At 38.2% G+C, this 24,488-nt stretch overlaps 1 protein-coding gene across 2 annotated transcripts in view; it reads left to right on the top strand.

Moving 5' to 3' along the window:
- THSD4 (thrombospondin type 1 domain containing 4) overlaps positions 1 to 24,488 on the top strand; it is a 334,612-nt gene that overhangs the window by 3,303 nt on the left and 306,821 nt on the right. For both annotated transcript variants that reach the window (XM_075045410.1, XM_075045411.1), the window contains exons 2-3: positions 17,691 to 17,798; positions 21,739 to 21,808. In XM_075045410.1, the coding sequence (XP_074901511.1) occupies positions 17,770 to 17,798; positions 21,739 to 21,808 (99 nt within the window). In that variant the 5' untranslated portion in view covers positions 17,691 to 17,769. The remainder of the gene's footprint in view (positions 1 to 17,690; positions 17,799 to 21,738; positions 21,809 to 24,488) is intronic.

Here is a 24,488-nt window from a genome sequence, read left to right as displayed (position 1 = left end):
TTTTTTTGTTTTAATTTTTGCGTTAGTTGACAATAACAGATACAAATTCTGTAATGTAAAACAACTTGGTTATCTCCTCCTGGAATGTTCTGTCCCACCCATTTTTCTCTTGAGGACTTGTGAGTGTCATGTCACACATCAAATTCACGTAGCTTCTCCCTGCAGGGTTATGGCATTCCCAGGGATGGGTCAGTGTTCATAAGTTTGGTTGCTGTTAAACAGTCAGCACTTGTCAACACCATCTACAGACATCCATTACATATTTTTTTAAATGGTAGTACCAAGTGTTAAATGTGAGGCTTCTTGGCAGGAACTGTCCTTGCACTAGAAATATTCCAATGTTGATAAGATCTCAATATGATCCTTGTGAGAGAAAGTAGCCTTATCTGTTGGTTAGATGATATACCTGTGAGTTGCTGGAATGTGGCTTCTGTTTTCAACATTACCGTTGACATGCTGTGTGCTGGTGATCAACTTTTATTGGCATCTTGCTCCACTTCCTTTATCTCTTAACAAGGTCTGGTAATTACAGGATATTGGCCAACTGTTGAATTTCCTGAAGATAATTTGCATGCAAAGTGCTTTATGCTTGAAAAAAATAAAGCACTGGAATAAAAATACCTATTGCATATGAACAAAAACAAATTACATAGTATGTGCCTCACAGGTTTATTACTGTCTTTCTTCAAATCACAGCTTAAGGACTTGCTTGTTGGCTATTTCACATCAGTCCTGTGCTGCTGCTACTTGGCATCCCACTTCAGTATTTATTTTGGTCCTGGTTTTGGAATTTCCCTTCACAGGAAGATTCCAAACTCCTTATATGGAAAAAATTTATTTAAAAAAATGACTTTTTTTCCATTGGTTCTGTAGATTTTCTCAGTAAGTGCAAGAGCCACTATCTCTTTTCTTTAAAGCTCTGATCTAAGGCCCAATAAAGTCAAGGAAAAAGTTATCTGTAACTTCAGTGGCTTTCAGATCGAGGCATTCCCATGTGCTGTGCTCTTGTCATTAGAAAGAATGACCACTGGTTTCAGTCATGAATTCTTAGTGGCATTTAAAACCATCATTTCAGTATTTCTTTAAGGCCTCTCTGTTGACATGCTTGCATTCACATGTAAGGAACTACTTCTGTGTATCTCCTGGCTTTACAAGCACGCAGTGCTGTTTATTTCTCCAATGAGACTAGTGCTGTGTCTGAACTGTGGTAAAAGCTCATTTTCTGCTGGTAGAATGACTTGACAGAATATATGAATGCAACTGTTCTCAGGCATTGGCTCATATTCCTCGTTTACGTTAATCGGTTGGTGTTAAACATGAAAATTTTCAAGTGTTGATATGACTGTAGTCTTGGAGTTCAGCCCTGCTGAAGCCCTAAAGTGTGGAGCTCTCCTTTCCTCAAACATTTTTCCATATCATCACTTCAGCACAACTGTCTGTGAAACACAAATCAAAATGAAATTCTGTTTCATTAGGAGCAGGGAATGCCCCACAACATAAGAACTGGGAATTTTGATGAACAAAGAATCAAATCGGCAAGTTATAACGTATTTATAAAAGGAGCAGGGAGGGAGGCTTTATCAGCACAGATATATTTAACGTCTTCGTCTGATTTGTGGAAAGAAATGGCTAAGCTTCAGAGATCTGGAAATAAATTTTGCTGATCAGGTGGTGACGTTTAGCAGAGTCACAGAAGCTACGTTTGTGGTCCAATGGCAGCTCGTTAGTGTGCAGTACTACCTCATAGAGCGTTTAGGAATCAGGAGGTAGGTCTGCCCCAGAATCATTAGACTGGCTTACAGATCCTGAAATGCTAAAAGGAATGTATCTGACCATGATTTTGGAGCCCTTATTATTTGCAGTCTTGTCTTTGACTGTACAGGCACTAGTAACTTTTTCTTTTAACAGGAGTTATGCTTGTTGTATAGTCGGTTCCTAGAACTTGGGGCCTTTGGGAGACTCTCTATGTACCAAAAAAAAAAAAAGTTTAAATTACAGGATTTGGTGGATAAAATTCAACCCTTTGCAGAGGATCCGCTTGTTCATAACTGTGATCCTGTATTCCCCTTCTTTTAAGACTGCTATAAACTCACAAGTTATACATAGCTAGATGTAATTTAAATGTAGAGAGAAACGAAGTTCTTTAGAAAGCTACCTTTTTTTTCCCTGCATTTTTGTTGATTTCACTTTGCTGACTTAATTGTGCTTTTTTCCTAAACCCAAACTCTGTAAAATATTGCAATAAATAAGAGAAGAATACTCCCTTTTTGTTAAATTCAAGCGATAACTGTTATGACCACAGAAGTTTCAACTTCTGAACTTAATCTGTGTCTGAGGGTTGTATTGACCTCTTCTTGTATAGGAATGAAGTTTAGCAGAGAAACCTGGTAGTAAGCAGAATCCTTCCAAATTTGTCTCTGTCAGTGTAGAAGCAGGGCTGGTGTGACACCTTGGACCTTGCTTGCCCAAGAGGTGGGGCAAGGTCTGTCTTTTGTGACTGCATGGCCTAGTGAGATAAAAGAACAGGAGGAGAAGGCTGCCCAAAGTTAAACGTTTATTGTGAGCCTAGGGATACTGTCCATAACATTGCATAGAAGGAGCGTGGTTTCCTGCTTGTTGCTTTCTACGCGAGTCATGATACCTAAGTTGGAATGTGTTTTTGCTGTTCTTGTTTAGGGAAAAGGATGGGTAAAGAAGCCCTTTTTAAAAGCTCTTCTTCACGAAAGCTGCTTCTTGGTGAAAAACATTTGTTGTGCCTGGTCTTGCTGGATCAGCACTTGGATATGTGTGAGCATGGAATACTACTCCCCCAGGAGAAAAACATCACTTAGATACTTGAATATCCTATGACTAAAATCTGTAATCCTGAATCAAGCGGATTCCCCTGATACTCTATTTGGATTAGCGGGAGAGAAGCGCATGGAAAGACAAACCTATCTCTAAATGGCAAATTCAGCCAAACTGTTGACAATAACGCAAGAGTAAATGTTGACTTGGAAAGTTTTCAGATGTCCTGGATTTTTTTCCATGGTAAAGGTGCTTGCTGTAGTCCTGGCTTGGTAACACCAGACTGCTATTAGTTGGTTGTATATTATACTTGTAGTTTTGTTTGGTTATTTTTATCTAAAACATGTAGTTTCTACGAAAGTAAAAAGAAGAAATTATTTTGCTTATCAGATTGGCAAAGAGAAGCAAGAGCCTGTCCAATCCCACCCTGCATAATTGCAATAAAATGACATCCCATGACACAAGCTGCCCAAAAGGGTGATAAATTACATGGAATGGATGCAATTACTTAATCTGGCAGCAATGAAAGCTCTGTCTCACGTTCCTGTAGTTCCATGGAGCTACATTCACTGGGAAGTAGTGTGGAACGGCGGGCAAACCTCCTTGCAGATCTTCTGGGTCTGTATGTAGAATTTAAGCACTTAACTAGAACAGTATAAGAATAAGGATTTAAAAGAATAGAGTGTGTTAACCATTAACTGTTAGTATTGTTCAGCTTTGATGTCCCAGGAAATACTGTTCATGTGTTTAAACGTGGGGGGTTAAGGCAGGATGTCAGTGCTGATTTTTTTTTGTAGTGCTAAGCAGCCATTAAAAATGTAATTTTCTATATTCTTTTACTTCTTCAAACATTGCTTGTACTTGTTAATACATATTGCACATCAAAAAGACTGTCTCTTTTTTTTTTTTTCTTCTTCTTTCTTTTTTTTCCCCTTACAGTTCAGGGGTTTGCTCCCAGTGGCATTAAGGAGTTTGGAGTGCTTTTGTTGCTTCTCATAGGAATATTTATAATTTTACAGGATCAGGTTCAGATTTATTACTTAGGCACTGACAATGCTGCTGTAATTAATCAGTTGTCATGAAGCTGTCCCTTCTGCCTGTATTTGTTGCCGGCCAAATTCATCACACCAGGGCTGAATGCAGAGTGATAGTTTGTGAGCATGTTTAAAATTTAAATAATTAGTAATTATTTTAAACAAGAAGAAAATCCCTATGCAGTTTTGAATTATGAGGGCATGAAGGGACTAAAATGTCTTTGCTACTTTCATACTGTTAGAATTGGACAGAAACTGATCTGACTTCTTTTGAACCATGCTGTTTGTGATTAAATTGTGATTGTTTCTACTGCTTTGAAATGGAAGAGGGGGAGAAACCGTTTCTAAATGTACCTTGCTGGCAATTGAGTTTGTTTCTGCTTTTTGTTTTGCTGTTTTCCTAAAGTTACGTTAGAAGGGCTTTTCAAAACTTTGGGCTTTTCAAAATTCCTGTTTACTCAGACCATACAGATTTTATGGTTAACTAGGAAATAGTGTCAAGCAGTGCCCAAAGAGTGATTACATTTGAGTTGCATTCCTTTCAGCAAGTCTTCACCTATCTCCAACAGTGAGTACTCAAGTAGAAGATTGCAAGTCACTGTATAAACCCCTAATTTTCTGACCTTAAGCAATTTACACAACAGCAGTAGACTCCGATTTAAAAAACAAACAAACAAAAAAACAAAAAGCAAGCATACAAAACTTGGTCACTTTTTTTTTAAAGATCACTACTGGTCTTGCATGCTCTCTGCCTGTGGCATAGGGACTATTTAAAGCAGCAACTGAAGTCCACAGTGTTGGAGGAGCTACTCAGTTTTCTTTGCCAGCACTTTGTAATTGGCTGTTCTTGTTGTCTTGCAAATTAAAGAAGTCTCTCATTCACATTTTTAAATCCCCATTTTTCAGTCAGTAGATGCAGGGATATTTTGCCTGAAGCATTAAGTGATATCAGGTGAAGGTCAGTGCACTGTAATAACCTGCCCTCAAGCACAAATACATTCAGGCTCTACTGCCAAGAGATGACCTTTGATTTCCTTTAACCTGATGCAGTAAGGGCCCTATTCAGAATTCTTCGCCCTTGCTTTACGTAGGCAAAATCCCAGCCACTTGAATAAGTTTGCTTGAGCAAGAATGGTTACAAAAGTTCCCTAAACATGCTATGATGATGGCAGAGGTTTCAGCATTGTAGATGAGTTCAGTGAACTGAATTAGGTTTGGCATTTATTGTGGTCAGAAAAGAGAAGTGAAAGGTGAGAGTGGATTTTGTTGTGACTTGCATGGCTGCCAACTCTTGAAACTACTTCTAAGTTACATCTGACCAACAGAAATAGTGAGCAAAGATGCTTATGCATTATAACCTTTGTTATATATAGGCAGAAAATAATACTTTAATGTGAAGTCACCACTGATTTTAGATACAGCCAGAAGGCTGTATATGCTGTCAGTGGGTAGACTTGTATTGTGGTAGTCACGCTTTCCGGCTCTTGGTATCTTCCTAATCCAGGTATGTTGTTGAGCTGTGGGATGCAGGGTCCCTCAAAACTAAGTGTAATAATTTTGCCCAAACTGCTGTGTTGCGAGATGGGATTGCGAATAAGCTAACTTATACTCAATAAAGTAGTGTATGGCGAAGTGGGAAGGCAGGATACAGTCACCTCTTTACTGTGCTGTGACTAACTGTAGTGCTGGTTTCCACTGTTTTGTTAAAAAGGGGATTTCCATTAACCTGCCTTTCTTTGCAAGCCCATGGAGGAGAGTTGTAGAGAAGTATGGTATTTCTTACTGTTCTTTCTCTTCAACCCTTCTGGCTTTTGCAGATATGAGAGTGGGTAATCATATGCATCAGCTTCAGTGAGTTGACTTTGCAAGTAGCAAAACTAATTCAGTTCTTTCAAAGTCAGATTATACAGTCAAGTCTTAGACCTACTGTCAGGCAAACCTCCCTTGAAAGCAGTGGCAGATTTACTTACAGGCTGAGAAAAACTCAAGCCTAGAACCTGACCTGGAAAGGGTGACCGGAAGTCAAAACAGAATACAGTCTTCCTCGCTCATTAGTTTAGTTTTTTGCATAACGCTATTAGCAAGGGTGACAAGGGTTGTTGGTGATTCCATGAGGTTAGTATCTTTTATCTGTCAACCATAAATTCATTCTTCGCAGGCCCCTGGACAGCATCTGCCAAACTATATATTTCCTAATAGGGAGATTTTAATCTGCAGCAAGTGAAATGTTTCAACTTTGCTGCTCACTGACTGATAGCCTGAGATTCCTTGAATGTATTATTATCTTTGTATTTTCGTGTCAAGGACTGATATCTCCTGTAGGAGTGTAACAGTTTATGCAGTTTACGTTAAATAGACTGAAATACTAACTGTCATCTAGACCACCAGTGCACATGAGGCATAGCAGCAAGACAAGATTTGTAGGGTGTCTAAAATCCCTTTCAAACTGACAGGATAAGAATAAATAACTTCGACTCCCCACTCTTAAAGGATCTTGCAGTTCAGTTTTATAATGCAGGAGGCTGAAGGGTTCACCACATGGAGGTATGATTGATACAAGCATTAGGATATTTCTGGAAGTCTGAACTGAACCTGAACTGAATAAGGACTTCAGGAAAATTATATTGAGCAGCTTCAGTCTCAAAGGGTAGAATTGAGAACATAAATTGTGTCTGGGTTTCTGAACATATGAATTTTATATTTCTTCTGCTGTCACTAATCATAGTGAATCTTCATTTCTCTTTCTTAAAAAGACACAATGATACTGTTTGACATCTTTACTAATTAAAGTTTGGTAACTTAGCGTTTTCCTTTTTATCTCCATTAACATCTTCTTCCTATAAAGAAGAGATGCACCTCTGCAAATGTACCCCTTTAAATCGTAAAGGCGTAGCAGCACAATTGGCATCTGATGCTACTATCTTGGTTGCCTATCCAGTTTTGTAACAGTGAACTTTTTATAAGATTCAGTGTATATCCAGCCCAGAGGATAAGGATATTCAATGTCTATGTTGTTGTGCCGGAGCTCTCATCTAAATTCTATTGTGGATGAAGGCTAAACAGAACTCTATGAAGCAGTTCTTCAGTGTGTTCTCTGAGTTATACCTGTATTTATTTGCATGCAGAATTTAATATTTGCAAAATATTTACACGACGACTTACTGTCATTCTTGCACTTAGCTGTCAGAGATCCCTTGATATTTTATTGTTTCATGTTAGGTTTAAATTCCCTCATATTCTGTTTCAAAATTATGAAAGAACTACTTAATTTCACAGTGCTTTTGTAAGACCTCTCATTAGACCTATCATTCATCATTATGTAGGAACATAAAAGAAAACAATAAATCTTCAAATTCCATTGTTGCATTGCTGTGCCAGTATGTGGGGAGCCTCATATCAGAGAGGATTTTAATGAGCAATAAGCTAGAATCTCCTAATTCTTACAGTATTATTTATAACAAAGTAATTTAAACAATCTTTTTTAACTAGTTCATTTCAAGATGTTTCAGGAGCCTAGACTCTGAAATCTACAACGCAAGATGCATAAGCTACCATGGTGAGCTGTGTTCCTGTCCATGATCTAGCAGTTTAAACTGCACTTTAAAAATAAAGCACCCAAGTCTTGCTATTAGGTATATGAAATTTCCGTCAGAACAGACCTGAGCAGTTAATTTGTTATGTTTTATTTGGTAAAGGCATGTTTAGGATTTATCTGAATGCCATAGTATCACAGCATAGGTCTCTTATTTTTCAGTGGTCTCTAAGACGTATCCCCATGTGGGTTCCTGAGAAGCTTCTTACATCCTGGCATCTGGCCACTACCCAGTTGAAACCCTATGTTGCTCTCATATACTGCACCTGGTTAGAAGGTGTTTAGTGCCCAAATTCTCCCGAATGTTAGAGGACACTCTATTGTTTGAATCTTTGTGCTTTTAAGAACATGGTACACCTGTGCCCCTCCATGCCCCAGTACAGTACAGTGGCTTAAAGTCATTGCCTAGTTGTTTAATGACAACTGGGTTGCAGCAGTACCGTTACCTGAGCAGTGCTAGTCACTTTGGTTTAAGGGGAGCTCAGTTCAGGTGGGAATTGCATGAAGGGAAAAAAAAAAAACCCAAACCCCTCTTCTTTTTGCCAAAATAAAGCAGTTGGGTTTGCTGCCTGCAGGAGCAAACTGAATGGAAGAGGACTTTAATCATGTTTAATGTTTATTACGAAGGCCCTGGTCACATTTTTCAGACATTGGTTAGTACAAAATGTACGCCAGTAGGTAGTCGCTGTTGTTTTTCTCTCCAGTTACGGCAGTATTGAAATGTATGTTAAAACACTTGTCCTTGAAAACTTGTGTAGAAAAGGAATTGATGAGTTATTTTGGGATTTGTACCCACATTAATCTCCATTAGAGACAGTACAGGAAGCCAGTGGTTTGCAGTGCAGTGCTTCATTGAGTGACAGTGGTAGAGTCATTGGACTACCAAGACCACCTTCCTTTGCTGCTGGAATGCGTGGGGGAGAGATACTTGTTTGGCTGTGGCCTGGCATATCCATTTATAAATGTATTTTCTTTGTAAGTAGACAGGCTAATAAACTGACACTGAATTGCCTTGCTTTTACCTGTACTAACAAGTAAGTTTGGATTTGGGGTTGGTTTTTTTTCTGTTTTGTTTTTCAATCATTCTTCTGTGTCAAAGTCCCATTCAAGTCTTGAGGGAATGCCAGCTTTTCTTTAGAATGCTTAACCCAAACCAGAGAACTACACAACAGGCAGAGAAATCTCTGAAGTTCCCTGGGAATGATTTTTATCCCATTTATAGTTCTGTACACAGAAAATAATGCCACAGAAGCCTTTGGAGTCGCTGTAGCCAAAGTATGGAATTGAGCCTCAAGGATCTTAACGGTAATTTCAATGGATGCCTGTGTCATATTTATAGATACATGTTCTCGTTAGTATCTGTTCTGCTGCACAGGGTTTTACTTTAGAAAATTAAGCATCTCTGACAATAATGGATATTAATAGCTATGGAGAAGAGAAATATTTAGTCAATCTTGACAAGACTATATTCCCTCAGGTAACTTGGGTGATCTCTAGTGATCTCTTCCAAGGACTAAGAAGGCTTCCATTAGAGGTTGGCTAACAAGCTTGAAAAGTGGTTTGGTTTGACTTTTGGAGTGTCCTTGTACAGATACAGTTTTATCACTTGTCTGCTCTTTTCCCAGAAAAGTATTTCCAGAAAGCATTGTTATTTGGAGGTATTACTTATGCAGGGAGATGTTTCCTCCACTGATACTCCAAAGAAAATATTTTGTTTCTGAATAAGTGAGCAAAGATTATAAGTCCTCATCGCATACTCTCCTCCCTGTTGTGTTCTAACGCTGGTACCCCAAGCACCTCAGAAGTCTTGCGAGCAGGACGGAAGGAACTTTGTGAAAGCTGGTACTTTGAGATTACATGTTTAGGTAGTACCTTGACAGGGACACCAATTTTTTTTTTCTTTTTTTTTTTTTCCCCCGAGGACAGTGGTACATTTAAGCATTCATCTACCATTTAATTTCATCCTTAGAAAATCAGAGCTATAAAATTCAGGATTTTTATATTGTTAGAAATGTTCCTGTGTGTTCACAGAGCTCTGCTGTCTCTTTATACTATTCTGTTAGTGTGAATCGGCCCTAATTTGGAGAATGGGAAGTTTCACATCAGGTTTTCTATTTGTGTTGGAGCCATGCAGAGAGTTAGTTGTGGTAGGCTAATGAGACACACATCTATTTACCAGTAAATGAAATATTTATTTTGAATGGTATCTTGTCACCAGGAACACCTGATCTTCACCTGTGATGCTGTGGAATGTTGCCTAATGCTCAGGCCAAAAAATTTATTCTCTGAAGCACAGGCTCCTATATTTTGTTTCTTTTTTTCTATGTGAAGGATATTGGTGCTTGGGCATATATTTACAATGTTTATCGAACAGTGTTGAGGTTAATTCGTATGGTAAGTGGTTTAAAAAAAATGAAAAAAAGACTTGTGTTCTGCCAGACAGATGTTCTCATTTAAGAGACAGCTGAAAAACAATGTTTCCTCTTTGCAAAAAGAAGGTATCTTCTAACTGCAGAGTAATTATGTAATATATGTGATTTTTACTTGATGAGAGGGGTGTCTCCCAGATGTGTCACTAAGAAATAGCTGATTATACTACTGAAATATGTTGTCTGTCACTTTCCTTGTACATGTGCCTTCGATTAGCTTTGAAATATTTGTTTTCTATGACCTTTGCAAATAGGATGTGTTACAACTCTTCGAGTGAGGCTGGTGGGTCCTTAGTTTTCATGCAGAAGATGGTAGGTCCTCAGAACCATCATCTACCTCTTGATATAAACCCCAATTAAATGCTCTTGCAAGCCTATGTTTTGAAGAAACTCAGACTAAGATAGGTTGAAATTTAGAAGCTTTTCTTTGATTTCAGAGAGACACCTTTTGTTCTGAAAACAGCTGTCGTTAAGCAAGTCATGAAAGGTGTGTAAGAAAAGCTCATTTTCTTTGACATATTTACAGGTAAAGAAATTAGTACGTCTAAAAGAGGGTCTAAGAAATTTCAGGGATCCCTAGTTGCTCTGAAATGCAGTTACATGCTTTGCAATATTAGTATTGTTAAGACATTTACTAAATAAACAGATATGAAGACTGACATTTTGTACATACTACTTTCTCAATTAAATATTTCTAGCCAGGGCATACTAAGTACCAGTCACAGCAGACAGTTTTACCTGAGTCTCCACAACATGGAGTGCATCTTGAAGCAGTGTATGAATGAAATCCAAAACACCGCTATAGCTACTTGTGCTTGGTAGAAAAGTATCTAGAACAGTAACTTGTTGAAAATAAATTCATGCTCTTCCTGCTCATTTTGTAGGCAAGTGTGTAGTTGTTTAATCATAGCAGAGTTCACACAAGTCTGTTTCTCTTGTTTGTCACAACAATGAAGGATTCACCTATATTTTGAATCAGTGCTTATAGAGATGTCAGGTATTTCCACCTGACTTTTTAGGCTGTTAACCATTCCTTTTTCTGCATCTTTCAATATTAATAATCAGATTAATGTTGATCAGGATTATGGAAAGATTAAGAATGATTGTTTTATGAAGAGGGTCTTTAACATGTAATCTCCCCTTCCCTCTTACATGTGCAGCAGTTACTTCTACATCCTTGGTTTGGAATACTCAGGTTGTGGCAAACAAGTTCTTTAAAAGGAGAGCAAAATTTATTAAAATATATGGAATGTGTCTTGTTAAAAGAGATGATGATTTCTAATATGTAGAGCTGTGATGAGTAGCACCTTTCATAGTTTTCAAATGCTGAAATTGCTAGGACTTCTTTCAGTTCTCTGGGCTGATTAAGTGTGGAACAGGCTGCCCTTAGTGGTTGTGTGTGCAATGATTATTAGTGGATCTGTAAGCAAAGGGAATTTGCAGCCGTGTCTACATGACACAAGTAGAATATACTAGTTGAACATTGAGTAAGTACTTTCAGATGGGAACAGAATTGCTCAGGTCCTTACATACTCATCATATATAAGGTCTATCCAGTTTGTTCTGCACTAGTGATACAGAACAGCTATGGCAAGAGTTGGAATTCCTTAGATCAGTGAATGGTGACAAGCTGGTATCAAGATTCCTGTACTAGCCTCTTTAGAGAAAGAAGGGAAGGTAAAAAAAACCCCCACCACCATGTGGCTTGGCTACCTTAGATTTGTTAATTATGTGCTGGGCTTCTTTTTATGTACTTACAGATACCTGAGTGCATATTTTGTATCCATACCCTAGCGCAGCAATACCAATTAACTTGTATAAAATAGAATACTAAATACATGCTACAACCAGTTGGTCTATCCTCTGTTTATTGGAGGTGCTTCTAGTTTCCTTTTATTCTGCCTACAAAGGCTTTTGAAGAATTGAGGGATGTTTTCAGTATAATATAGTATCTGGCTTTACTTCTTCTTAGAAAATTGTGGAAAACTTTACCCTGACTTTAGACTGTCCTTAGAAAATAAGACAATAAAGTCAGGGAAAGGTCAATGACCTGATGAAGCTCTATAGGTCCCTAATTTGGAGCTTAGTAACGTTTTCTAAATTCGCTCCTGTAGAAGACAACATAGATTCAAGAACTGAAAGATGCACTTTGAGCTGTGATTTCCTGGCAAAACATTTTTCAGTTAGAAATGAGGTTGTCCACCTACACTGTCATCATAATAAAAATCATTTTTCTAAAAATTGTAGTTACTAAACACAGCTTTAAAAATAATGCCAGGGATTTGGCCAAAATCTAGAGGAAAATTAAAGAAACAAATCCTACTAGTAATATGTAATATGACTGCAGCTCACAACCTATAAACAAACACTTTCTTGCTTTTCCCCTTTACTTACAAGATTAATGTCACAACCTTTGTTAGATCTTTTATTAAATTATATGCACTTCAACAAAGACTGAAGCAAAATTGTTTGAATTGTGGCACCCTCCAGCATAACAGTATTTTTACAAGCCCAAATTTGTATCTTTTGAATGAATATTTTGGGAAATCATGTGTATGGTCACTGTTGGATTTCACCATCTTTTAGTTTGTCTCCTGGATTTTCAGAGGACAATTACATGTTATAGAATTGGATGCCAAATAATCAGGTTGCACACTTTTTTCACTGAATCCCAAAGAAATGAGCTGGAATTGTTCTTTGAGAAGTGGAATGTTCGCTGAATTAAGAAACAGCTCTAGAAACGGGACCGAAATTTCAGACTACTCCAGGATGGCCCTCAACCTCACAGTTATTGTTTTATTTAGGGTCTTTTGCGCTTCCAAATAGAAGCGCAACTTTATAGAAATGTAGGCACCTTCACCTAGATTAGTGGATGAGGTGGGGCCCTGAGGCACCAGGGAGTGCCTCTCCACTTCATGCAGAGACTGTTGAGTCACGGCTCCCTATCACAGGGGCATGAGTCACCAAGCTGTTATGCAAAAGCAGATGATTCCAGAGGCTATGTTTAAAAGACAGTTGATGGTTGCACCTGTGAATGTAAGAGGCTTGATCCTGTATGTTGTTTGTGGAGTATACTTACTGGACTGTGGGGTGGTTCTCTGTGAGATTTTAGGCAAAGAAATGAAAACTTCTGGATCTCTATCAAGCTTAGATTGGAGACAGGCACTGAACTTTCTTGGACTGCAGTAGTTCTAGACACACCCAGAAGGAGAACTTTAACATTTTCAAAGCATTTAAAGTAAAACAGAGAGGCACCTTCAGGGTTAGGTGGAGTAACTTGACATTATTGTTTTAATGAAAATGTTTGCTCCATGTAAGCATCAGAACTTTTCATCAGATCTAATGCTAGCTTTCTCTGTTACACAGCTTTCAGAGGCAAGTGTATGTTTTAATGTAGTTAATGAATATTTGAAGAGATTAAAACTCTGGGGGTAGGGGTCAACAGCTGCAGTCCAAGCTGTTGGATGTATGCACAAATTGTGTAGCTAGATAACCCTGCTGCACTGTGAGGTGCTTTATCAAAGTCTTGTGAATGTAGTGAATTTTGATTGCAATCCAAAGGACTTGCATTGAACAACATTTAATAGGTGTGAACAACTAAACTAATAGATACGCTATGCTTTATCAATGTGCAAGGCAACAGATTCAAAGGCAATCTTAAAGGTATAATATTTTTCTTTAAGTATTTCTAAATATTATTTATGATTTTTTTTCCTAAATAATACAAAAAAAGAGTTTTGCACATCAGTGGAAACATGACTTCGGAATGATGCTCAAGTTTCACAGCGACTTCAAGTTGCCATTGTCAGTAGCTGGCAAGGTATGTAGTCTAACCAGAAAGATAAATATTGAAGGAAATTTAAGTTGGCTTGCTATATATTTAAGTCAACAAGATAAAATAGGCTAAAAGCTCAGAGCTATTCTGAACTTTGTTGAGTTACATCATGTAGAAACATATGCTATCTCACGTACTTGTGAGTTAAAATAGATTGTCTTGGATTGTTTCAGTAGGTACTGTTCATATGCACACGTTAAGAAGTTTCTGTTACAGTTAGTACGTAGATGCATATGGATATATGTGAGTCGACAGGACTTATGAGAAGTATAGGTTGATGCTAAAATGACATTGGAATTCATGAAAGTGAAATACCATCCACTCACAACACACAAAGGGTATAGTCACATGAAAAATTGCATGTGAGTGGTCCCATGATATTTAAGAGGTTAGGATAACTAATTCATTGGTTTTCTGCAAATTTTCAAACTGCTTTGTAGGAAGGCATTTCTTTAAGTTAATTAGCAAAGTGGGATATCTCACTGTTGTCTTCCCAGTAGGCTTGTTTCCTCTTTTCTTAACTTTCTGTACAGTGTCTGTGGTGTCTGTCCGGATAATTTTGTGTATTGCATCATCTAACCCTTTGAGAAATCTTGCTGTGTCCATTTCAGCAAATTTCTGGGATTGTCTTTGAGTCTACTAGATATTTTTTTTCCGAGTTACTGCCATTATCCAGCTCTGCCCCTTTTTGAAATCTCTGTTACAAATTAGGATTTTTGTTTTCTGATTTCACTTAGACACTCATCTGAGCCCTGCTGACAAAGGGCTGCAGTGTCTGACTACAAGTGGCCTGCTAGGCTGAGATGATTAAGGAGACTCCGCAGGTAATGTTGAGAATAAGCGTCAGAGTAAATTTCAGTAAATATCAAGACAAATAGTTGTGATTAGCTCATTACTTGGTAGTAAAACTGCTGAGACTGGCAGCAGCAGCAGTTTAAAGGTGTTGGGATCACTCACCCGCAGTGTGAAAGGGGAGGAGACTTTAATCAAGGTCTTTTTATCCAGTCTCATTTAATGTGACCTGATGCACATTTTATTATGTGCAATGAAACACCTCTCCCTTTATTTGACATGCCATGGTTGTTCTGGAAAGGAGGTTTGAATTCTGTTCCATCCCGTGTGTTGGGTTGGTTGGTTAGTTAGTTTGTTTTGTTTGTTTGTTTGGGGGGGGGGGGGGAGCTGGGAGGGTGGGTGGTTTTTGGTTTTGCCCTGCCCAGTTTCACAGATTTTGTTTTCATCCCACTTGGAGCTAAAATGGGGAAGATTGCTGAAATGTCAAATATTTTAACGCAGTGGAGAAAGTCTTGCTAACTCTGCGGAAGTACAGGAGTCTGAGTTGTTACAGTTGATATATTAATATCTATTCTGCTGTAATAGATCCGTCTATAGTGCTTTTAAGCCCCATGTGGGAAGGTAATTTGACTTTTACATTTGCAAGACTTACTGCAGTCAGTAGCACGTAGTACACCTCATCAGGCTTTTTTAAAGTTTCCATGCCAAAATTCATGTTATTTAATCCTAGTGTTAACTGTCTAGCCATTTCAGGTATTCATTTTGCCCTGGATCTTCTGGAGGGAAATGATTGTCACGTTTGCCCATTTTCATATCAAAACCACCACTGCCAAAATGACATGTCTTTCACTAGGCTGTAAGCACCTAAGCACCTAAATAATTTTGAAAACAACCTCTTAAGTCAATTAGATACTTATCAGTTTTTACGCTATGTGCTACAAATGATATTTCAAAAGAAATGCATCTATGAATTGCAGTAAGAAGTATTTTGAAAAAGGCATTGAAATACTATTGAAAGTTGAGTTTGTAATGCAACCTGCCATTGACAACGAAGATCCAGATGAACTGAAAAAATTGAAAACATGCGTGGATTTTAAGCACTTTTTTTAGAACAATCTCCAGAAACACTGTAGCTCCCTCCCCTGATTCTTCGCAAAAGTAGATCTAGAATAGTATCTTTTCCACTTTTCAAATGCGATGCAGTTTACAGAGTGGATTAGGGGAGTGCACGTTTCTTTTTCTGTGAGTTTATATCCTGTAACAATGTTCTGCTGAGATTGTCTCCCTCTATACAAGGACATTGGATAAAAAAATTATTGTGGAGTGAAAAAAAAAAAAAGAAAAAAGAGAGAGAGTACATCTGGAAAAACCAGAGCGATAAGAACTTGAAACCATGGTGGTTACAATCCATGTTATATGCATATCTTCCATTTTAATTAAGTGATATAAAGGACTATTGCCTCAGTATGCCTGGTAATTAAGAGTCAGGTTGCAGGAAGTGAGACATTTGTTTCCTTCACAATTAAAAATGTCTGTTAGTAAATAGTATTTTAGGAGATCTGTCTAAATGCTTTGTGTTAGTGCTGTGTACGTGGACTTGCCAAACATTTAAAGGAATGTAGCTTTTTCTGAAACTGTGCTAAAAGCTCAAGTGCTGTAAAGCGTTGCAGGGAATCTGGACTAAAAATCTGTTTACAGAAGTGCTGCCCATCTTTTAAAAAAACAATTGTACAACATTAAGCAGTGAAGTTAGTGAATAAATTTGAGAAAGCCTCTTAGATCTTCTGACAACCATGGAACTGCAGAAAAAAAGCATGAAGTTTAGCTGAGCCCTAGTGCTTTCTTCCTCATGACTAACTCAAACCTGTTACATGCAGAACTTCTGTCATTATACTTTTCCAAATATTCAGCTTTTAATGCCTTTCATTTAAAAAACTCAATGATCAAATAATTAAAAAAAAAAGGAATTTTCTTTTAAAGTTGTTAGAAGTATTTCCTAAAATATATTTTTTGTTCTTTGATTTTTGTTGGGGGGGGGGAATATTTAGCTTGTCCAGTTACTTGCAAACAATCCATGTTTTCTAGCAGCAAGATCTGTACTTTATCTAACTGCACATTTTTTAAGTTCTTTTAAGTCTTGTTCCTTTCTATGCGGATTTTAATTATCTGGCTGCCTGTAAGAAATTGAGAGCTCTTCATCTATGAACAGTAATGTTCTCTTGTTTGTGTCCACTCCACTGCATTTCGACATGTAACCACTTGTAAATGGCAAGATACAGACAGTGCTTGACTGAGGTCTGAAATGTATGGATTTAGGTTCAGTCCTAATAGTGGTTTATTTCCTCTTAGCCTCTCTCCCCTTCCCACTCCCCTTGATTTATATTGTATTTCCTTACCTCAAGGATCTCTTTTCTGTCTGAAAATTCCAGTGCAGCATTTTAGGTGTCCAATATATGATTACAAATTTACCAAAATAAGAACTCCCCAGGTGTCTGAACGTTTGAGAGTGTTTCCAGACAAATGAGAGTTTGCCTACGTAATAACCCTCTCAAGGGCTGGTAGGGCTTCTATGCATTTGCAGTAGTCATGATGCAATGATAGAAATAAGGATCAGTTGAATTTGTATTTAGAATGCTGTTTAACCCCAGATTGCCTCCATGACTGTGGGCAAGGCATTTAACTTCATTGTGACTGGGTTTGCCATCTGTAATAGAGATGGAACAACACTGCTCTTCTCTGTTTTTTTTTTCTGCAGACTGTATGAGCACTCACAACAGAATCATCCTTGCATTGCTCACAAAATGGAGAGTATATTAATAATATTACTAGACAATAGAAATTGGTAACCCAGTTCTATGAATTCTATTAACACAAGACTTTAAATAAAGCTGTTTGCTTTATTGTCATGCAAGTGACATACCAGGAATGTGAGATAAAAAGGCAAGTAATTTTAACATCAGATTTGCATCCTTGGGAATCAAATAAATAATTTGCATCCCATGGCCTTTCAGCAAAGCACTTTGGCACTGTTGAAGTCCTGTTGCAAAAAATGGGGTGTGTCCAGTCTATTCATGTAACACACTGGATTTCCAGTTTGAATTGCTGTAAAGTCCCAAGAATTGAAGTAGGGATGACTAATGTAGGTCTGTATTCAGTTTAATAGACATCCTGGAAAATACTGAATAAGCAGTGTTAAATGTTTTTCTCTTTTCGTTCTGTAGGATTTGTGTGTGATTGGCATTGTGCTGTACCACAGTGAAGAGGTATTTTTCACTTCAAGACACCTTGCATTAAAGGATCATGGTAGACAGTTTAATAGTTTCTTTGAGGTGAGTGATGCAACAAAACATTTAAAATCTTATTTAATATGCTCTTAACACACTGCAGTAAATATCAATTTGGTTGTCTCTTGCTTTGGTGTTAAAAGTATTTGTATCGTAAGAGGATAAATAAAAATCTTGTCCAAAGACCAAAAAAATCAAGTACATGCATATGAGACATAGCATTCTTTGGTGATAGTAAAAAAAGGAAGTTCTTGGTGTTCGTTTATGCTTAAAGCATCTGCTAGCTAGTGTATGCCAATGTGATGGCATGTATTATTGGACAGTTTCTTTTCTTTTTTTTTCTTTTCTTTTTTTTTTTTTTTTTTTTGAGGAAGCTGTACAACTACAGTCACTGAGCTTAAATTATCGATTTACATGTTTTAGTACCTGTGCTGCCATTCATTCAGGGATTTATATTATGCATTCCTGATACAGTTTGCCAGTGGGCAAACAGGAAAGACCTTTCAAACAGCTTTCCTGACAAAGGAAACATTCAACTGTTTCTAAGCTGGTCTGTCCAGTTCTGTAGTTGGGCAAGCAGATTCAGATAAAACAAGCAGCTGTGATGCTACATGAACAAAAGTTGGCCTCCTGCGAGGAACAAAAGCTGCATGCTCTTTCATTTATATGGAGATACTGTTAGTAACACCTCTGATCTAACCTTCCTTCTTGTGAATTTCAGACATCAATCTTTGAATTGCAATTCTGGCACCCTCCTAATATGCCAGGGCAGATTCTACATCACAATATATCTGTTGAATTTTATTGACACGGCCTGTATTATCTTTCCTGTTGAGACTTCTCCCTGCGTAGCTCCTCCCAAGCTGTCCCAGACTTAGGCTGTTCTGCATACTTTCATTCAGGAGGAATTCGGGAATGTGAGGCAAGAGCCATACTGCACTAGTCAGTACTAATCACTTGGCTAAAATACTTTCACTCCTATCTGGACAATCCATAGTTGGCCATGATAGCCCTTCATAAAATACAGCTACTAAGGGACAGTGACCAGGCAAGAAATCTATTTTGGTACCCTCCAGCTTCATTCATGGAGAGCTAATACTGCAATGACAGGAAGAACTCTGAGAGGTGTTCCTAAATGACGTGTTAAATAGCAAACTTTTTCTTTCTACTCCTACAATAGAGCTAATACTGCTTTACTTTGCTCTGCACCCTGCCCGTTAAACAGAAATTGGTATTGCCAGTAAAAGAAAGCGAGCATGTTTGCTCTTTGCAGCTTGGATAGACTGACAGTTTAAAGCCTTACTTTGCTTTAAACTAGGTACTTGGCTCCAAATAGCGCCCTAACTGTGAGAGCATGGGCTGCACCAGCAAGGTTCTTACACAAAGGCCTGAGTTAAACAGTCATCAATCAGCTGCAATTGGTACCTGACCTGTTCCCGTATACTTGAAAAGTTTTGCCTTTGAGGAGCACTTGTTCTTTTTGGCTTTTCTGCACAGTAACCTGAAACAAACCAACTGAAATTGGAGAAGCCTATTTTTGTAGCTCGGGGGGCCTAATTTTAGTCAAGCATGACAAATAAAAAAAGCCTAGTCCAGAGAAGTTAGCCAAAGCAAGCTACTGAGGGATACAACATTAAAAAAATTAAATAGCCGCACACTGATTTGAAGCTAGAGGCTTACCTCAGGATAGCTTAAGTATTCCTGGCAGATTTCCTGTGTGTTTGAAATAGTAAGTTGATACCATTGTTTCTGAGAGATCCAATTGCAGATGCAGAAGTGAACTTAAAAACTAGCTTAATTGTCCTTAAGCATGTACGCACAGATGGTGATTACAGTGCAACCTCATTAATGAATGAATGGTCAGGAAAAGCTTGGCATGGAGTAATCACACATATACTAAAAGTTTGCCTTTTAGAACTGAAAACTTTAATCTGGTAAGTAATTTGCTTTGAAGATTACAGTTCTCAGTTCAGAACTCCCAACCTTGTACATGATTTCAGAAGAATTTATGCGTGGAAATCTGTAGTCCTTCAGACTGGTCAGAAAAATCCTGTTCTGTTGAGGACAAAAGCACTAATTCCCTTATGCAAAGTTTGAACCTTCTTTCACATGCTCTGAGGGATTATAGGGAGCAGAAGTCATAAGGAAGCAGGGAGTGGGTAGGAAGATTCTGAAAAGAAGGTTAAATATAATTTGTAGAGGGTGTAGGCTGGGCCTGTCAGAGACTGCACTCAGCCTACTTAGAAGCTTGTCATGTTTTCGTTGAGAATAGTTGGGAGATCACTTGAGCACTTGAAAAAGGGATATGCAGGTCATCTAAAGACAGACTTGATGCTGTCATTTTGCAGTTTGGAGGTCTGAGTTCTGTTTCTATTTCTACCTTTGATTTCAGGTGTGATTGGCAAATCAGTTTCTTCATTCATGCATTTGGCTTCCATCCACCACTGTGTTATTGGGTCTTGATCTGAACTGCACATTTTGACTCTTAGTGCAGTTTCTTTATAGTGCCTTACACTGGCTCTGCTTTCAGCCACCTCTGTACTTCGCTTTATCAGAAAAAATAGCTTTGTGAAATATAATACTTCCTTCTAATGGACTTTTAAAGTGTTTTAATTGTTTTTGTTTTTTTTTTTTTTTTTTTGTAAATTGATGTAGCAGCAAGGAAGTAATGACTTTTTCTTGCCTTTGAATGGTTTATTGCTTTGAGAGAGAGGGGCATAGACTGTGGTGATGAGGTGATGGTAGGCCATGTGCAATCAATAGTTACCCAATGATTCCTTTTGCAGTATGTTAGCTACAACAAGCACAGAACACTCAAGAAAAAAATTCTCCCTAGTAGAAAAATATTTGTATCGGTGGTAATGAAATGCTTAGTATAAAAATACCTCTTTCGGTTTAGGAGATCTGTCTCTGAAAATACCTGAAACAATGAGAAATATTTAAAGGGTTACTGTGTAGGGAGCAAAGGAAGGAACTGTGAGTAGGAAGCACAGCTGGATTTTGTCTGGTCCATTAGTTTGCAGATGGATTTTGTGTCCAAATCCATCAGTTTTACTTCTGCAATGAAATTCAGCAAATCATTAACAGCTTTCCTCTTTATAGAGGGTCCAAAGCATACTCTTTGTGGACTGAAAAGTCAAACTCCTGGTAGAAATAAAGATATCTTAATCCTACTTCTCATACCTTTCTGTGTTTTCTGATGAAGGGGCTTGCTAGAAGGGGGCAAACCAGTCCCCGGTGCAAATTATAGCAAACAAAAGACTGAGCTAACTGAGCCGAACTTGTAATGGGCTCCTAGGAGTCATTATGGTGGTGAGGCTTGACAGAACAAAGTTTGTTTGGGCTTGGTTCCCATTATGACTCCTTTCAGACTGAAGATGTGGGGACTGGGGTGATGCTTGGCTGCTTATCCTGAGACTCTGGTGAGCTGTGTCCACTACTTTCCATCTTCTGTGCCCATTAGGTTATTCAATTTCCACAAGTGTTAGGCAGTTGGGGAAGAACCTATTTTCTGCAAAATCATGGTGATTCTTTGCGTGTTTCCTGTGTGCTGGAGGTGGAGTGTTCATCTGTAAAATGAGGAGCCAGAGCTAGAAGCAGACTTAGTTCACAGATGGGTGAATTCTTACATAGCACTTTAGAAAACTTGTAAAGCGTATGTGAGTTTGACACCAAATGCTGAGGTGTTAAAATATGTACTGCCAAAAATATTTTAATTTAAACATAAAGTTATGGGAGATACTATCAATGGATTCTACTTGATGCACTTTTGCTTTAGAGATAGACAAACATGTATGTACCTTCTGTTGCCTGCTGTGAAGAGAATGTCATAAGAACATTTCATACAGTTTAGTGAGTCTGCTTTGGTTAGTAATGGTTTTCAAGTGTCTAAAGTTTTTGCAGTTTGAAGCCCTGTAATAAGTTGTAGATGTGTGGTTTGTGTTAGTGGTAATTACATCTTCTGTTTCACTGTTTGCTTTTTCAGACTTCTCAGTTCCCTAGCAGTGCTGGGATTTCAGTTTGTCATCCCACAGCCTTCAATTGAACACAGAAAGGTAAGCAGTAGAAATATTCAGATTTTGTATACTTAAAGGTAAATGTAGAAAACAGACTAAGATGCATAAAGCAATGCAATCTAAATAAAATTCTGGGAATAAGGTGGCTTTTGTTCTGTGTGGGTTTTTTTTTTGTTTTGTTTTTTTTAATATAAAGATGTGCTTGGTTAAAGGAGGCTCATCATGGTTAATTAGCTGAGTAATTGTATGGGGTGTTGCAGGTCACAAATAGCTCCATGTCAGTTTACTCAAGCTTTGGAGCATTTTCATCATGTAAGACAAAGGGGAAGAAGAGCTCATGTGAGTGAGAGCAGTGCTCAAACATGGAGTGATTAGCAGAAGCATTGAGTTGCTCCTAGGTAGCTCTTTTACAGAGATGGAGATGTCTGAAACAGAATTTGGACCCAAACCACACTCTGTTGCTAGATTTAAATTGCTAGAGATCAGAGCTGGAAACTGCTGAACTTTCCTGTTGTGCTCTTGTGAACGGTTCACTCATGATAGACATTGGCATGTCTAAGAAGGCTTGCAGCCTGTACACCTTCCATCCTGCTCAGCATTAGTGAGGTCTCAGCTGGAATACTTAGGGTTTTGCACTGCTTTTCAGGAAAGTAGTGGACAATTTAGAGAGAAATGGAGGGCAGCAGTGATTATCCTCAAGAGGTTTTAAAATCTTGCCCCTGTGGGAAGTTTGAATGAATTCAAGTTGTTTAGTCTAAAGATTAGACGACTGGTGAGGGAGGCAGATATAATCTTCAAATACTTGTGAGTGCTAAAGAGAAGCCTATTCTTTCTTTCTGTGGTGGAGTAGATGAGAAGAAATAGATTTAAAGTGGGGCAAGGGAAACTAGGTTTGATGTTAGAAAAAACTTCTCATGGTAAAGATATAAAAAAGAATAGATTGTATTGACTGGATAACATTTAGAATTTCCATGATGGAGGTCTCTGTCAATGTGTTGGACAAATGTTTGTCAGGAATGATGTCTAGTTATTGCTGATTCTACCAGACACCTGAGGGAAGACCCTTTGAGTGCTCTTCTATCTCTTTACAGGCTGTGACCTTATATCGGTGTTGTTCTTGTCTCTTAATTGGTATTCAGACATAACAAATTAATTATTAAAGGTATCAAATAACCTATTTTTTAAAAAATTGCTTTTTACTATAGATTTTTAAGTAATAATGCAAGATGCATATTTATTTTTAAGCTGTACTTTTAAAAGGAGATAAAAAGCAAGTTTGTGGGATTTCCTTTTTTTATGTGCATATGCCACTGTTTTTAGGGTAAAAAATTATTTGGACAATAGCTCCATAGGTATGGACTAGAAATCTGAAGTCATCCAATAGTCATAGTTCTGAAGAACATAGCTATCGTGTTCAACTCCTTGTGCAGCCTAATTGTAAAGTTAAATGAGGTCAGTAATGATGCGGTCTGAAACTGGCATGGTCCAGTCTGCAGCATTTCTCAAGCTGCGCAAGTGCTCTATTATAAACCTGAGTACAACACTGTATTTTCCCCTATTTTAGATCTCTTCTATTTTGTTGTGCAGTTGAGGTGGTCATGCTGCTGCTCTGTTTTCAGTACTCTGTCTAATTAGACATTCTTTTGTAACATTGACAGTGGAGAGAAGCAGCAATCCAGCTTCCAAATGGCCTTAGGGGGAAAAAAAAATCTACTAGCTAAAATAGAGTAAGTCAGAGAAACAATTGCTTCATTCTGTGAAGCTCCGGAATTAATTTTGATAAAATCAGGTTCTTTGTTTTCAGTTGAATGAGAAATGTTGTGGGTCTGGAGTGTCTTCTGTACTAGTTAAAGGGACTGAAGGCATGGCACTAAGAGGCATGGTAACCACCTTGGAGCTGTTCTTTTTACTGAAAACAAGAGAGGCAGAAGTTTCCTAGTGACAATCTCATACAGGCTCCAAGGCTGTCTGTCATTCTCGGCTCTACAGGAGAGGATTCTATTCGTGCCAAGCTCTGTTTAGACTGGAAGTCTGTATTTATTGAACTTTTCAGAAACCTTCTGACCCACCTATCGGCTTCAGACAAGAGGGCCTGTTAGTAGCTCTGAAGGTCAAGTCAAACATATTTCTAAGTGAGTGTGAGTTCTCAGCTTTGTAGCTCTGGAAGTTGTTCCCGTTCTCTTTATGCAGTAACCTGGACACGTGTTTGCTGGCATACCCAGCCAGCATCTCCTGTGTGTTTCTGCACAGATCTCTCTGCTGTTTGACAGAGTTCCTTCTATGTGTGAGGAGGTCAGTTTTGCGGGAAGAAAGGGAGAGGACGAGGAAAGGATTTGGGGAGCAATATGTCATTTTAACAGTGTAGTGAATAACAGAAGTGGTCATAGAATTATAGAATAGTTTGGTTTGGAAGGGGCCTTTAAAGGCCATCTAGTCCAACCTCCCGGCAATGAGCAGGGACATCTTCAAATACATCAGGTTGCTCAGAGCCCCATCCAACCTGACCTTGAATGTTTACAGGGTTGGGGCATTTACCACCTCTCTGGGCAACCTGTTCCAGTGCCTCACCACCCTCATCATAAAAAATTTCTTCCTTATATCTAGTCTGAATCTACCTTCTTTTAGTTTAAAACCATTACCCCTTGTACTGGCGCAACAGGCCCTGCTAAAACATTTGTCCCCATCTTTCTTATAGGCCCCCTTTAGGTACTAGAAGGCT

Source organism: Buteo buteo, chromosome 13 (assembly GCF_964188355.1).
Source record: "Buteo buteo chromosome 13, bButBut1.hap1.1, whole genome shotgun sequence".
Taxonomy (NCBI): domain Eukaryota; kingdom Metazoa; phylum Chordata; class Aves; order Accipitriformes; family Accipitridae; genus Buteo; species Buteo buteo.
The sequence above is the reverse complement of the archived record's forward strand: the minus strand, read 5'-3'. Positions and strand labels throughout refer to the sequence as shown.